At 36.9% G+C, this 14,110-nt stretch overlaps 1 protein-coding gene across 11 annotated transcripts in view; it reads left to right on the forward strand.

The window, feature by feature from the left end:
- TRPS1 (transcriptional repressor GATA binding 1) overlaps positions 1-14,110 on the forward strand; it is a 271,619-nt gene that overhangs the window by 63,510 nt on the left and 193,999 nt on the right. For all 11 annotated transcript variants that reach the window (XM_043880561.1, XM_043880554.1, XM_043880563.1 and 8 more), the window contains one exon: positions 4,912-6,038. In XM_043880561.1, coding sequence (XP_043736496.1) covers positions 4,912-6,038 — 1,127 coding nt within the window. The remainder of the gene's footprint in view (positions 1-4,911; positions 6,039-14,110) is intronic.

Consider the following 14,110-nt stretch of genomic DNA (forward strand, 5'->3'; position numbering starts at 1 on the left):
TTTTGTGAAAAGCCATATGTAGATAAATTATAAATGAAAGATGTGGAACAAACTACATGGAAGGAAGAGTTTTTAGAACTGAGGTTAAAATAGAATAAAAAGACGTCATAGTCCTCCATCAGTAAAAAACAACTTATAATAAAATCTGTTCTTTTTCATGCCTTAACACATATCTTGGCTGTTTCTGTATAACTCTGATTCACAAGTGAATGACTCCATAATCCGTTTGTTTTGGGGTGAAAGATGCAATTTGTCTCATTGTTTGAAGAAGCCCATTTGTCACATTGCACAATAAGGCTGTGAATTACTATAGCCCCCATATCCCAAGTAGGTGGGAGATTTCATATCTCCAGTAACTAGTTCATTCATTCAACCAAAGCGTATGGTGCTCCTGCTTACTTCCAAAGATGAATGAGATACCATTCATTTGGTCCAGTACAAAAAGAAATGTAAATGAAAGCATTAAGGTAGTAACAACAGAATTGAGCTTTTCTGTTTACAGTTAAGAATACTAGCAGTGACAAGTATTTGAGTTTGACTTTAGTACTTCCCCTTCTGTTTAGTCTCTTCAAGTGTCTGGAGAAATTCAAGAGATAGTTCATTTTATTAAATAATAGTTTCATTCATGTGAATAGTACTGTAGAGTGTGCTGTCTGACATGGTATTCACCAACTACATGTGGCTATTTAAATTTCAGTTAATTAAATTTATGAAAAAGTCATTAAAACAACATAAATTTTAAAAAAATCAGTTCTTCATTTGCACTAGCTCTGTTTTAAGTGTTTAATAACCACATGTGGCTAGTGCCTGCCATGTTCAACAGGATAGACAACTACAGAACATTCCCATCAGCTCAAAGAATTCTAGACTGATCAAGACTTTGCAAATAACTTTCAAGTGCATTCTATCACTTGATCCTCATAATAATCCTAAAAAGTGGCAAGGCATACAGTAATCTTTATATCCATAAAGATGAGGAAACTGAGATTCCAGAAGGTTAAATAATGTGTCTTTTCACAGAATTTGACTTGAGACTTCCCTTGAGAGCAAACAAATGCAAGTAAAGATAAACACAAATGAATAAAATATTTTCCCTTCAAATTTTTATTATAAAATATAAGTATTTTTTTAAAAGAGCTTTTAAAGAATTAATTCGTTTTGGCTACGCTGACCCTTTGTTTCTGCACTGGCTTTTCTCTAGTTGAGTGAGCAGGGGTCCTCTCTAGCTGTGCTGCTCACACTTCTCATGGCAGTGACGTTGCTTGTTTCTGAGCGGGGTCTCTAGGGCACGCAGGCTTCAGCAGTGGTGCCCAGGCTTGGTTGTGCCAAGGTATGTGGGAGCTTCGCAGATCAGGGATCACACCTGTGTCTCCTGCATTAGCCAGCAGATTCTTTTCCACTGTGCCTCCAGGGAAGCCCCCAATATAGGTAATCTAAAAACAGAAGTGTGGTCTAGTTTGTTTACTTCTGTAACCTGATCTCTATTACAGAGATTAGGTGTCAGTTTTGGCCCAAACAGAATTTGCAGTTTAAAAGGAATTTTAAAATGTGGATATCTGTATCTATGGCATTGCTGGATTAATGGATTTTTAGTAGCGCTCTGGTTAGCAAAAGAAGCAGCATTGAAGTTTATACTCTTTATTCTGCTGTGATCTCTTCTTAGTATAGTCATAGCTAGGGAATAAGTTTTTTTCTATCCCAATGGCTGGGTTCAACCGTTTGGAAAGTTGGAAATAATTCTCTAAAAGTGTAGGTGCTGTTTCCTGGCAATAAGATTAAATAAACTTTTGCTGCAAAACATTGATTTTGCATTAACTGTTCTTGCTGTGTATTTGGGTTTAATCTAGAAAAGAATTGTTTTAAGTCAACATTTGTGAGTCATGAAATTAAATGGACATGGTCAATAGTCTTAAGTATGGTGTCCTAAAGTAAGAAATTATATTTTATTTCCGAATGACAGTTAAATGATATGCATCAATCATATTTTGCCACATCTCTTATAATGTATAAAGATGGCCACAAATGTAGCCTTAAAACCTTCTTTTTGAAAGAGAAAGGAAATAGAACACTGAGTAATTATGCTTACTAAAGTTGACTTTTATAATGTATAGGATATGTAATTCTGATAGTGTATTAACTTTTAATACTATGTAATACTAATGTGATTAACTGCTGTTTACCAGGAAGGCAAATAGATAATCTATATATGTCAGTATTGTTCTTTTCATTAAATGAGATCCTTGTGTTATTGGTTGTTTGAAGGACAGTGAATAATATGAAGGCAGTTTTTAGCATAAAATATATAACCATTAAAAGCATCCTAAATAATGGAGTTCGCTCAGTAGCTCAGTGCATATAGAATCCCCCTGCCATGCAGGGGACACAGGTTTGATCCCTGGGTTGGGACAATCCCCTGGAGTAGGGCGTGGCAACCCATTCCAGTATTCTTGCCTGGAGAATCCCATGGACAGAGGAGCCTGGCGGGCTATAGTCCATAGGGTTGCAGAGTCTGACCCGACTGGAGCAACCGCGCATACCTGCACACTATTTAGACACATGGACACTACCAACTCAAAAAATTTAATACAGTTTTCACAGTAGTTTAATTAATTCCAGACCAAAAGGTTTAACTGGCAGTTTTTGGTATGAAATGTCCCGTTCACTGGATAGTAGTCTTTCTTAGCATGGATTTTATGACTGTTAAAGTTGATGTCAGATACTGAAAGAGATATTGTGATGCTTCATAGTCATTTTAATTCATTTCAAAATCTTAAGTTTAGGGCTTTCTTAACACTGGATGAGCTCTTTGCTCAGCCCTTGCAGTGTGGACTTGACACATGAGGCTTGAAAATTGCAAAATCAAAGAAATAGTGATGATGTGTCGTGGTTTCTCAGGAATCCTTGTTCTACAAGCAATAGTTCAAAACATTTTCTGTTAGGGAAACTCGACAACTCTGAAGAAACATGGTAGCCCAGAGAAGCATATTTCCGTCTTTAGAGCTTGTACACTGGCTTTCTTTGCCTACATTAGAGAAGATGGGAATAATTATGAATTTCTGCCTTTCGATTCAAGTTGAAGTTCCTGAACCAAGTATCTGAGTAGGTGCCATGCCATTGAAAGCTTTCATTTTGATTTTGAAAGCAAGGTTCTTCTCATTTCTAGGGAATTAGAAAATGGAGGAATTTTACAGTGTTACACATTACATTTCACTGCAAGTTTTATTTGCTTTGGTTTCTAAGATGCGAGGTTCGAGTGGTGATTAGACTTTTCTTGTGTGGTCTGGCCTTGACATCTTTTACACCAATGATTAATTGTCAGGTTGCTGCCGGGGAGGGTGCCCCCAGTCTTGCCCTTCTGATTAGATGATGCTCTGCTGTCAACAGACTGTGATCTGGGGGTTTGCCATGGTAAATTTAGACATTGTCTAAAGTGAAACATTGTCATCTTCGATTAAGGACTGTGGGAGTCCTTTGTAATTTATTATCGTAATGTACAGTAAATGTTGAGCTGTTGGTGTGTTCATGCACATTTTCTCAAACTGTAATATTGGAAGTAAGTTTAAAGGTTGCCCCCAGGGAGGAAGCTGTTGCCAGAGAGGTTAAGTCATTCTATCCAGGTCACACCCCTCTTTAAGTGGCAGATGGACTTCTGTCTTGGCCCAGTACAGTAGTGTACAGCCATGTCTCTGAGTGCGCTAAAGGAATATTATTTGCATGTTAAGTAGAATCTTTTAAATGATTTTGAGATGCTTGAGACTTTTTCTCATGGAGTGAATTGGATATGAGCAGTGATCACACATGTCATTTTTGAGCAGCTGTGAAAGAAGGAAGAACACAATTATGCCACGTGCTTAATCTGTTACATCTGGTTGCTGGAAAATTTTTAAAAATTCCCCTGATTGTTAAAAAAGGAAATTTCTCCCCCTTTGGACCAGTTCTGTCAAAACTCTTTCAAACCATGAATTTTGACTGCTGGGTGCTTGCACTCAGTTGAGCCACCTGGTGTGGTGTACCCAGAGAAGAATTTTATATAAAATGCCCTTTGAAGGCTGTGGTTGCCCTAACACTATATACAATTTTCAAATTTTGGATGGGAGACCAAGCTGTTGTGATTATTATGGTGGAATTATTTTATTTTAGTCCTTGACTATCCCCATGACCAGCTCATCAGAGCAGCTGAGTCTTTGCTATGAGACAGAGCCTTCATCAAATAAGGCTCATGAAGCTTTTCTTCATTTTATTTGTTCTAGATTGGGAAACAGTTTATTAAATTCCTTACCTTAGTCCTCCTTCACTAAGATTTCAAGCCCAGAGATTTCATTTTACTTTCAGTCTAACTGCGTACTTGGGCTTTAACCATGAACCATTTTGTGTGGTCATTTAGCACTTTTATTTTACCCGAAAGATAGACTTCATCTTTGCAGCCTCATTGCCGTAGGAACTGAACAGAGGATTTCCTTGGAGGGCGCCTGCATTGAGTAATCTCTGAGCAATTGCCTCTGGTTTTGACAGCAACCCTTAGCTTTGTGACAAGAAATCCCCAGTGATTTGGATGCTTCTGCAGGATTTGAAGGAGGCAGTCGTAAAACCTCTAATTGAAAGTCATCTTCTTAGTCTTTTGTTTAAAAGTGTATATTATTAAATCCTTTGAATTTGTTATAGTACTTTTATTACTTACCTTCATCTGATACTTTGGCCAAAAATGTTTAGCATAATGAGCCTCTCAGAGAGTGGCTATTGAGTAATGAAGAGCGAATTTCTTTGGCTCTAATTATTCAAGTGATTTCATAATAAGCAGAAGCACTATTGTATTTTTTGATGTAGAATACTCGGCAGTGTCGCCTCCACCTGCCTACAGAGAACACTGAATTAATGATACCTTTAAAGTAACATCCATGTCTTCTCTGCCAGGTCACTTCAGGTGGAACATTCATTGGCATTGGCCGGAAGACACCAGATTGCCAAGGAAACACCAAGTATTTCCGCTGTAAATTCTGCAATTTCACTTACATGGGCAACTCATCAACAGAACTAGAACAACATTTTCTTCAGACTCACCCGAACAAAATAAAAGCTTCTCTCCCCTCCTCTGAGGGTGCAAAACCTTCAGAGAAAAACTCTAACAAATGCATCCCAGCCGTCCGGCCTGGTGATGCTGGAGACCTGGGCAAATGGCAGGACAAGATCACAGTCAAGGCGGGAGATGACACACCCGTTGGTTACTCAGTGCCCATCAAGCCCCTTGACTCGAGACAAAATGGTACAGAGGCCACCAGTTACTACTGGTGTAAGTTTTGTAGCTTCAGCTGTGAGTCCTCGAGCTCACTGAAACTGCTAGAACATTACGGCAAGCAGCATGGCGGAGCGCAGTCAGGCGGCCTTAATCCAGAATTGAATGATAAGCTTTCCAGGGGCTCTGTCATTAATCAGAATGATCTACCCAAAAGTGCAGACGGGGAGCCAATGACCAAGGCAGACAAGGGCTCTAGTGGGGTGAAGAAGAAGGACTTCTCCAGCAAGGGGGCAGAGGATAACATGGTCACCAGCTACAACTGTCAGTTCTGTGACTTTCGATACTCCAAGAGCCATGGCCCCGACGTCATTGTGGTGGGGCCACTTCTTCGTCATTATCAGCAGCTCCATAACATTCACAAGTGTACCATTAAACACTGTCCCTTCTGTCCCAGAGGCCTTTGCAGCCCAGAAAAGCACCTTGGAGAAATTACTTATCCATTCGCTTGTAGGAAAAGTAATTGTTCCCACTGTGCGCTCCTGCTTCTGCACTTGTCTCCTGGGGCGGCCGGAAGCTCGAGAGTCAAACACCAGTGCCATCAGTGCCCGTTCGCCACCCCCGACGTGGACGTGCTCCTCTTTCATTACGAGAGCATGCACGAATCCCCGGCCTCGGACGTCAAGCAAGAAGGCAATCACCTGCAAGGGTCAGACGGGCAGCCGGCTGTCAAGGAAAGCAAAGAACACTCATGTACCAAATGTGATTTCATTACCCAGGTGGAAGAAGAGATTTCCCGACACTACAGGTAAGCCATGGGTGGGGGGGACGACATAGGAGAAAGTGATAGAAATTATCCAGAGAGCTGACTCAAGAATTGTAGGGAGTGATTGTGGTGACCTGGGGAAGTTACGGAACAAGATTATGTTCTATAAGATCATAGAACTGCAGATTTCATATTGCTAGACAAGATAACCATAGATTTTAATTGAGTCACTTATTTCAGACTGTTTAGATTTATGTTTCATACCTGTTTTATACCAGCTACTGAATATATTTTAAAATTCACAATGATGCTGATAATGCTGATGGGTTTACCACAATTTGTTTATTTGCCCTTGCTGAGTGTGACCCCATATCCCATGATTTTTCATGGAGCAGCTTCCAAATGAAAGACGCCACCGTAATAGGTTCTATTCTCTATTCCAGCTGGGAAACAATTCACTTGAGAACATATTGCTTGTTTTGCTTTTCAAATGAAATCAGACATTCTTCTAGCTTAAAAAAAAACTAAGCAACATCCTTGTTTTGCATAAAGACGGTAATCTGAAGGTGAGAATTGGGTTTCTCTACATTCTGAATGAGTAAAGCTGCTTAAGTGTTTCGGATTCTTAAATAGATGTAGGGTGTATTAATGTTTCCCTTCTCCTTTCATCCTGTTCTTATTGTAGACATTAACTTTTCCAATTAATCTTTCATACTTTTTAGAGATGATTTAGAATTCATGTCTTTATTTATGTATCCATTCCTTAACTAGCTTACTCCAAAAATATACATATTGCCAAGGCATTGGTTATAAAAGGGAAAAGAAGATAAACATAGATGGTGCCCTTATGGAACTTATGGTTTAGTAGGGAAGATCTTAGCAGCTCATTGTAAGAGGGAAGAGTTTCAGAAAAAGAGGAAGTGGAGACCACTGCATTTGGATATAGTGACAATATAGCCCAGTATGATAAAGGAGGAAATGTCTCCTCTAGGAAGGGGCATTTAAACTGAGACTGGGTTATAAGTAGGAATTAGTTCCACAAAATCTTTGTAGTATCGTGCATTCAGATATTACTTCCCAAGTATTGGGTATTTTCTTGTTGTTGTGCTTCTAAGCATCAAAGTAAAGAGCTTTATTTACTATTTGCAAGAGCTTTTCCATATGCAGATTCAATATCCTAGTTAAAAAATTGTTATTTAAATGTTCACATCCTGAGATTTTGAATAGTTCCTCCCATTCTTCTATAAGTTTTGTGTTCGTACTGGTGTGTATATGTTTTCTCAGTCACCAGTAATGAAGCAGTTTATGTCCAACAATAGGCTAATAATGTTAGATGTTAATTTGAAGGGCATCCTAATGTTCACAGTGAATCTAAATGTTCAGAAAACACTTCCTTGAGATTTACACTGTTTAATTTATAAGGTCAGCCCTGGGAAAGACACAGTCCTGCAATCAAATATGTGTTCACACTTGCAGTGAGTGTTTTTGGCTCTTTTGATGTTAGCTGCATGCTAATTTATTTCTGGGGCAGGCAGACGTTAGCTTTCTTTCCAGCTGTTAGTATACATACTGTGCATATACATTTCTTAAGTGATACAAAAATTAGATAACTCTTTTTTTTTTTTTGAAGGAGGAGGCTTTTTTAAATCATGAAGATATTAGCTAATATACACACAAACACACACACAGATATATGTAGATACTTGATCCCTTGAATGAGTGACCTTTTTTGAGGAAGGTGAGGCCACTGCTTGAAAACTTGGCTGGAAAAATAGTGATTCCATGTTTTGGTTAAATAGACAAAAATCTCCTAAGAACTAAAATATGAATAAAAATATTATTGAATAATCTGAGTTTAGTTAATATTCAGTAATGAAGGTGAGCTCCAGAGACTAGTCTCTGTTTTGTTCACTGTTGTCTCTGCACGATTTCGCGTAGTGCCTGGAGGAGTGATAGGTACTCACTGAGTATTTAAATAGGTGAAATCCCAGTGAGATTTTGCCTTCACAGTAGTTATGAATAAGTCAAAATCTCCATAGTGAGTTTTAGTTTAACCTTTGATTATTGAATGGTCTTGGAACCCTTCTGAGGACTCACAAAATGATACTCTATTTTGAATGTAAATCAACCTCTCAGCATTTTATTAGATTAAAACAAAATTAGCACCCCTTGTCTCTAAAACATTACAATACTCATGCACTTATTTTTAAAACCTAGTGTAGTTTGTGTGGTCCTAGGTCCTTTAGGGTGCTGAGTAGTTTATCTCTAATCAGAGTTCTTACAGAAATAATCTAAACGTGGAGACTTACAGTTTCAGGAGTCACAGCTCAGTAAGAAGTATAAAGAGAGAAAAAGAAACAAACAAAAAGAAGTATAAAGAAACTCTACTGGAAGTTGGACATTGGAGGCTCCAGGGATGTAAAAGGAAGTAGTCACATGAATGTTGAAAACGTTATCTGCTATCAAAGCACTTTCTCAAAATGCCAATTTTGAAGATACTAAGAGGAGACAAATTTACCACATTACAACAGTTTCTAGTTAAATTAATATTTATTCATATTATTCATGTTGGGAAACTTACCATAGTTCTGTTATTACTGTGGAATATTTTAAACTTTTGAGTACTTTATATATAAAGACTTACAATGTAGTAAAAAGATAGTATAAATGGAAAGCTATACAATGTGTGAAATGATGTAGCTATGAAATAACTATAGTTGAGAAGCAAGAGAGTTGATATAAAGCTATCAGAGAAAAACCTCAGTGAGGATTTCATCCCACGGGCCTTTTCCCAAAGAACCAGGTTTAACCTGAGCTGAATTGCCAACATTATCCAGTTAGTAAGTGAAATTTGACCAATTCTCCTTTCTTTATGTTTTACATTTACTTATGATCTCCCATACTTCACATCCTGACAAAGTTGTTATGTTCCACTCTTTGAATTTGTTTCTCATACTCTATTTCTTTTATTATGTATTATTTCATTTACCAGCCTGCCCATTCTCTAACTGACTTATTTTCTTCTTCCGAATTTTCAGTGTTACAATTTAATGCTTCTGGTGTTATAGGAGGAATATATCCTCACAAAACAACTATACCAGATAAAACATACTTCTTAGTGACATGTTAGACTTCCATGAATTAGGAGAAGTTTCTGAAATTTTTCTTTTCTCTTCACCAAAAGGGAGCTAAACCCAGTCTGGGGAGAGCAAACCGGCAGTGCAAGCTTGTACAGAGGGCAAACACTGACATTGACATTGTGGTCATATTGAGACTAAGCCTGTGATCACTGGCAGAGTGAGGGTGTTGAATTCAAGGGTCTCGCTGTAAGCTGGCATCATGAAGGTGACTAACGTGATTCTATATTACTGCCTTCTTCTTGAGTCCTGCCAGAGGTAAACTCAAATTTGTCTCTAGCAAGATACTCCAGTTTTCACCTCCATGTTTTGGAGAGCCTAAGATAAACCTCATATGAGCTCTCCATTATAACCGTTCACTATACAGGCAAGGCTTTAAATTGCTACATGTGAAATCTGTAGAAAATGCAAATAATAGATTTAGATACCCAGGAACTTCTGATCAACAGTTTTTCATTGAGAAAATAATAATTAATGAATGTTTAAATAAATGAAAATTACACTTATAAACTGATCAAGCTACATGAAGCTATAAATAGCCAGGGATATTAAAAAAAGAAACAAAGGCATTTTTGAGTGAACAATAATTACTGAAGTTTAAATCATATGGATAGGAGAAGTAACAGATCGGCAAATGAATGACAGCAAATGAGTTAATCAAAAGTTAGATCTGGAGGTATTAGCTAGAATACTTTAAGGGAGGGGAAAGGGATGGAAAATATCAATAGTGTTTATTAAGATATGAAAATACAAGATGTTCTAACATGAGTCTAATTAGAGTCCCAGAGGAAAATAATATCGAATGGAAGATAGGCAATCAATATTTGTGGAGATAATGGCAGAAGAGTTTTTAACACTGATGAAAAACATAAATACAGATACAAAGTAGGATACCATATACTAAGTAGATACTTAGATTTGACTTTTGATGGGTTTTGTTATTGTTCAGTCACTAAATTGTGTCTGACACTTTGCAACCCCATGGACTCTAGCCCACCAGGCTCCTGTGCGCATGGGATTTCCCATGAAAGAATACTGGAGTGGGTTGCCATTTCCTTCTCCTGGGGATCTTCCAAACCCAGGGTTTGAACCTGTTTTTCCTATATTGGCAGGTGGATTCTTTACCACTGAACCACCTGGGAAGCCCAGTATAAAGCCTGTTTTGTAATGAAATGATGAATATTTTATGTAATTCATTGACTATTGTATTGAAAGTGAAAAACAGAATGGTTGGGTACAGAATGGGTGTAACTTTATTGGCTGTTTCTTCTCATGGTCACATGGATGACTGGAAGCTGGGGCACCCGGCTGAGCCCAGCACCATTGTATCACATATCCTGTGTATCATCACCCCAGGAAAAGATCCAAATTAAAAATGCAAAGTACAGTTTGTACTGAATGCTTATGGCTTTTGCACCATCCTAAAAGGTTGAAAGATTGTAAGTCAAGTCATTGTAAGTGGAGGACAATCTGTATGCAAATAAATTCAGTCATAAACTGTTGTAGTAAAAATTATAATGCCAAGGCAGAGAGATTCCTTAGAGCAGTTAAAGAGAAACAACAGCTCAACTATTCAGGAAACAGTTTTTGGTTAATAGCAGATTTTTATCAGCAATACTGAAAACCAGAAGAGAGAAGAATACTGTTCACAGTTTTGAAGGGGGAAAAAAAAAGTCTACCTAGTGTTGTCTACTTGTCAAAACTATCTTCCAAAACTAAGAGAAAAGACATTTTCACATAAACAAAGACCAGGGAAGTGTGAATAATTGTATTTAACAACCATAGCATGCGTAATTTATGCAGTTATAAAGGGATGGACTGAGATATTGGGCAACACTATTATGTTAATTTGCAGGGAGATTGATCAGAAGTAGGGTGTTTTAAGGTGCTTGAATTGTCTGGAGTTAGAATTTTGTTATGCATACTTTAATAGTTTTAGGGATAACTAAGGAAAGAGTGGGCTTTCCTGGTGGCTCAGAGGTAGAGAATCTGCCTCCCAATGCAGGCTATGTGGGTTTGATCCTTGGGTAGGGAAGATCCTTTGGAGAAGGAAGTGGCAACCTGCTCAAATATTCTTGCCTGGAGAATTCCATGGACAGAGGAGCCCGGTGGGCTACAGTTCATGGGGTCATAAAATAGTTGGACAGGACTTAACTAAATAACAGCAACAAAGGAAAGAGTAGGAGATGAGAACACGACTTGCAAAGCTCTAGAGGGGGAAAACGGACAACAAAATAGAGAACACCCATCAAATTCAATCTTTTTTTTAATGGCAAAAGAGGATACATGGGGAAAAGTGGACAAATAGAATTTTTTTAAAAAGACGGTAAAAAAAAAAGTCCATATATCAAAAATCTTGAACCTGTGGGATTGAACTTTCCACTTAAAAATATTATCAGACATATTAAAAAAGAATATTTAACTAAAGCTCTGTATAGGTTACACACTTAAAGCATAAGGCTGAGAGTTTGAAAGAACAAAATATACTAAGTTATAGGAGCAAATACAAACCAAATAAAACTTGAGGTAGCTTTATTAGTCTCATACAGTTTAGACTCTTAAAAAGTGTATGTGGGACAAGTCATTATCAATGAGAAGAGGTTCAGTTCATCAGCAAGATATATTAGTTACTGATATATAAAACATGAATATAAAATATATATGTAAATCAAAAATTAATCAAGAACTACAGAGAAAATATGACAAACCATAATCACAGTAGCACATTTTAGGAAACCTCCCTTATTAAAGGTGGACAGAAAAAAATTTTTCAAAATGTAAAATATTTGAGCAACAAATTAAGAAACTTTATTTATGTATTTATTTATTTTGGCCACACTCTGAGGCTTCTGGGATCTCAGTTCCCTGACCAGGGTTGAACCTGGGCCATGGTAGTGAAAGCCCAGAATCCTAACCACTAGGCTACCAGGGAACTCCCTATTTTTTATTTTTTAAACTTGAATTACTTAAAATATGTAATTTCTACACCCAGCAATTAGAGAATGCCTGTGCTTTTCAAGAAGATATAAAATGCTTATAAAACATGTCATATACTAAGCCAAAAATAAATCAGATTTCAAAAAAATAATATATAGAACATACCCTTTTATTCAGTGTAATTAAATTAGACCTTCATAGCAGGAAGATAAGGATAGATGACATCACACAAGGTAGGTATTAACCAAAGTAAAAAAATGAGGTCATTTTATTTATTCCAGAAAATGTAGATATTAAGACAAAAAATATGTAACAGGTAAAAAAATGGATAAAGTGGATAAAATTTGCCAGTACTTATGAAGCACAGGCTGGAATCAAGATTGCTGGGAGAAATATCAATAACCTCAGATATGCAGAGGACACCACCCTTATGACAGAAAGCGAAGAGGAACTGAAGAGCCTCTTGATGAAAGTGAAAGAGGAGAGTGAAAAAGCTGACTTGAAACTCAAGATTCATAAAACTAAAATCATGGCATCTGGTCCCATCACTTCATGGCAATGAAGTGGAGAAACAATTGGGGAAGATGGGGAAGAATAAAGATGGAGAAACAATGGAAACAGTGAGAGACTTAATTTTCTTAGGCTGAAAATCACTGTGGATGGTGACTGTAGCCATGAAAATAAAAGATGCTTGCTCCTTGCAAGAAAAGCTGTGACTAACCTAGAGCATATTAAAAAGCAGAGACATTAGTTTGCCAACAAAGGTCTGTCTAGTCAAAGCTATGATTTTTCCAGTAGTCATGTATGGATGTGAGAGTTGGACCATAAAGAAAGCTGAGTGCCGAAGAATTGATGCTTTTGAACTGCAAGGAGATCCAACCAGTCGATCCTAAAGGAAATCAGTCCTGAATATTCATTGGAAGGACTGGTGCTGAAGCTGAAGCTCCAATACTTTGGCCACCTGATGCAAAGAACTGACTCATTGGAAAAGACCCTGATGCTGGGAAAGATTGAAGGAGGAGAAGGGGACGACAGAGGATGAGGTGATTGGATGGCATCACTGACTCAATGGACATGAGTTTGAGCAAGCTCTGAGAATTGATAATGGATAGGGAAGCCTGGCATGCTGCAATCTATGGGGTCACAACGAGTCAGATACATCTGAGCGACTGAACTGAACTGATGACTTTATAAAGTGAATTTATCAAATTCTGGCAATATCAGATGCTCATATTCCCAAAGATCACATCATTTCAACCCTCAGAAGGAAACTTCTTGTTTGGGACCACTAGTAAACAAGTGAAAAAAAAGTTCAAAGTAGTATTTTTTAAAGAGCAGAACAACCAAAACAAAAATAAAAAACCAAAACAAACAAGAAAAGACCTTATAATTTGTAAGAGATTAGTTACATGACTTGCAGATTTTTCATACATGGAATATTATGCAACAGTGAATTTGCATAAATGACAACTGAGTACAACGTGGATGTCTTTATAATTTTGACTGAATAAAAACAAACCAAAGGCAACTATTTGTAGCTTCACACCATTACAAAGTTCAAAAAACATCAAAATAAAACTATATACATATATATATATTTATTGAATATTTATTGAATATATATATTGAACATATATATTCAATATATTTAATATTGAATATATCCAATAATTTATTGTAATATATATATATTTATTGAATATATATACATATATTCACATATATTTACTTATATTTACACTGTATTGTTCATTACATTTATATACATACATTGAACTGCACCGTAAATATTATTTTTCCTCCATAAATATTATTTTTCTTGTTTTTGTATATATATGTGTACATAGACTCTGTGTCACTCTGAATCTCTCTATATGTGAAGAATATATATATATATATAAATCATATTTTATGATTCTATGATTATGTTCCAGTTTTCACTTTTTGCCAAATCTCTTTATAAATGTGTATATAATGTGTGTGTACACATGTGTGACTAACATTATACAGTAACATTTTAAAATAAAAATGAGGCATCAA

Source organism: Cervus elaphus, chromosome 21 (genome assembly GCF_910594005.1).
Source record: "Cervus elaphus chromosome 21, mCerEla1.1, whole genome shotgun sequence".
NCBI lineage: Eukaryota > Metazoa > Chordata > Mammalia > Artiodactyla > Cervidae > Cervus > Cervus elaphus.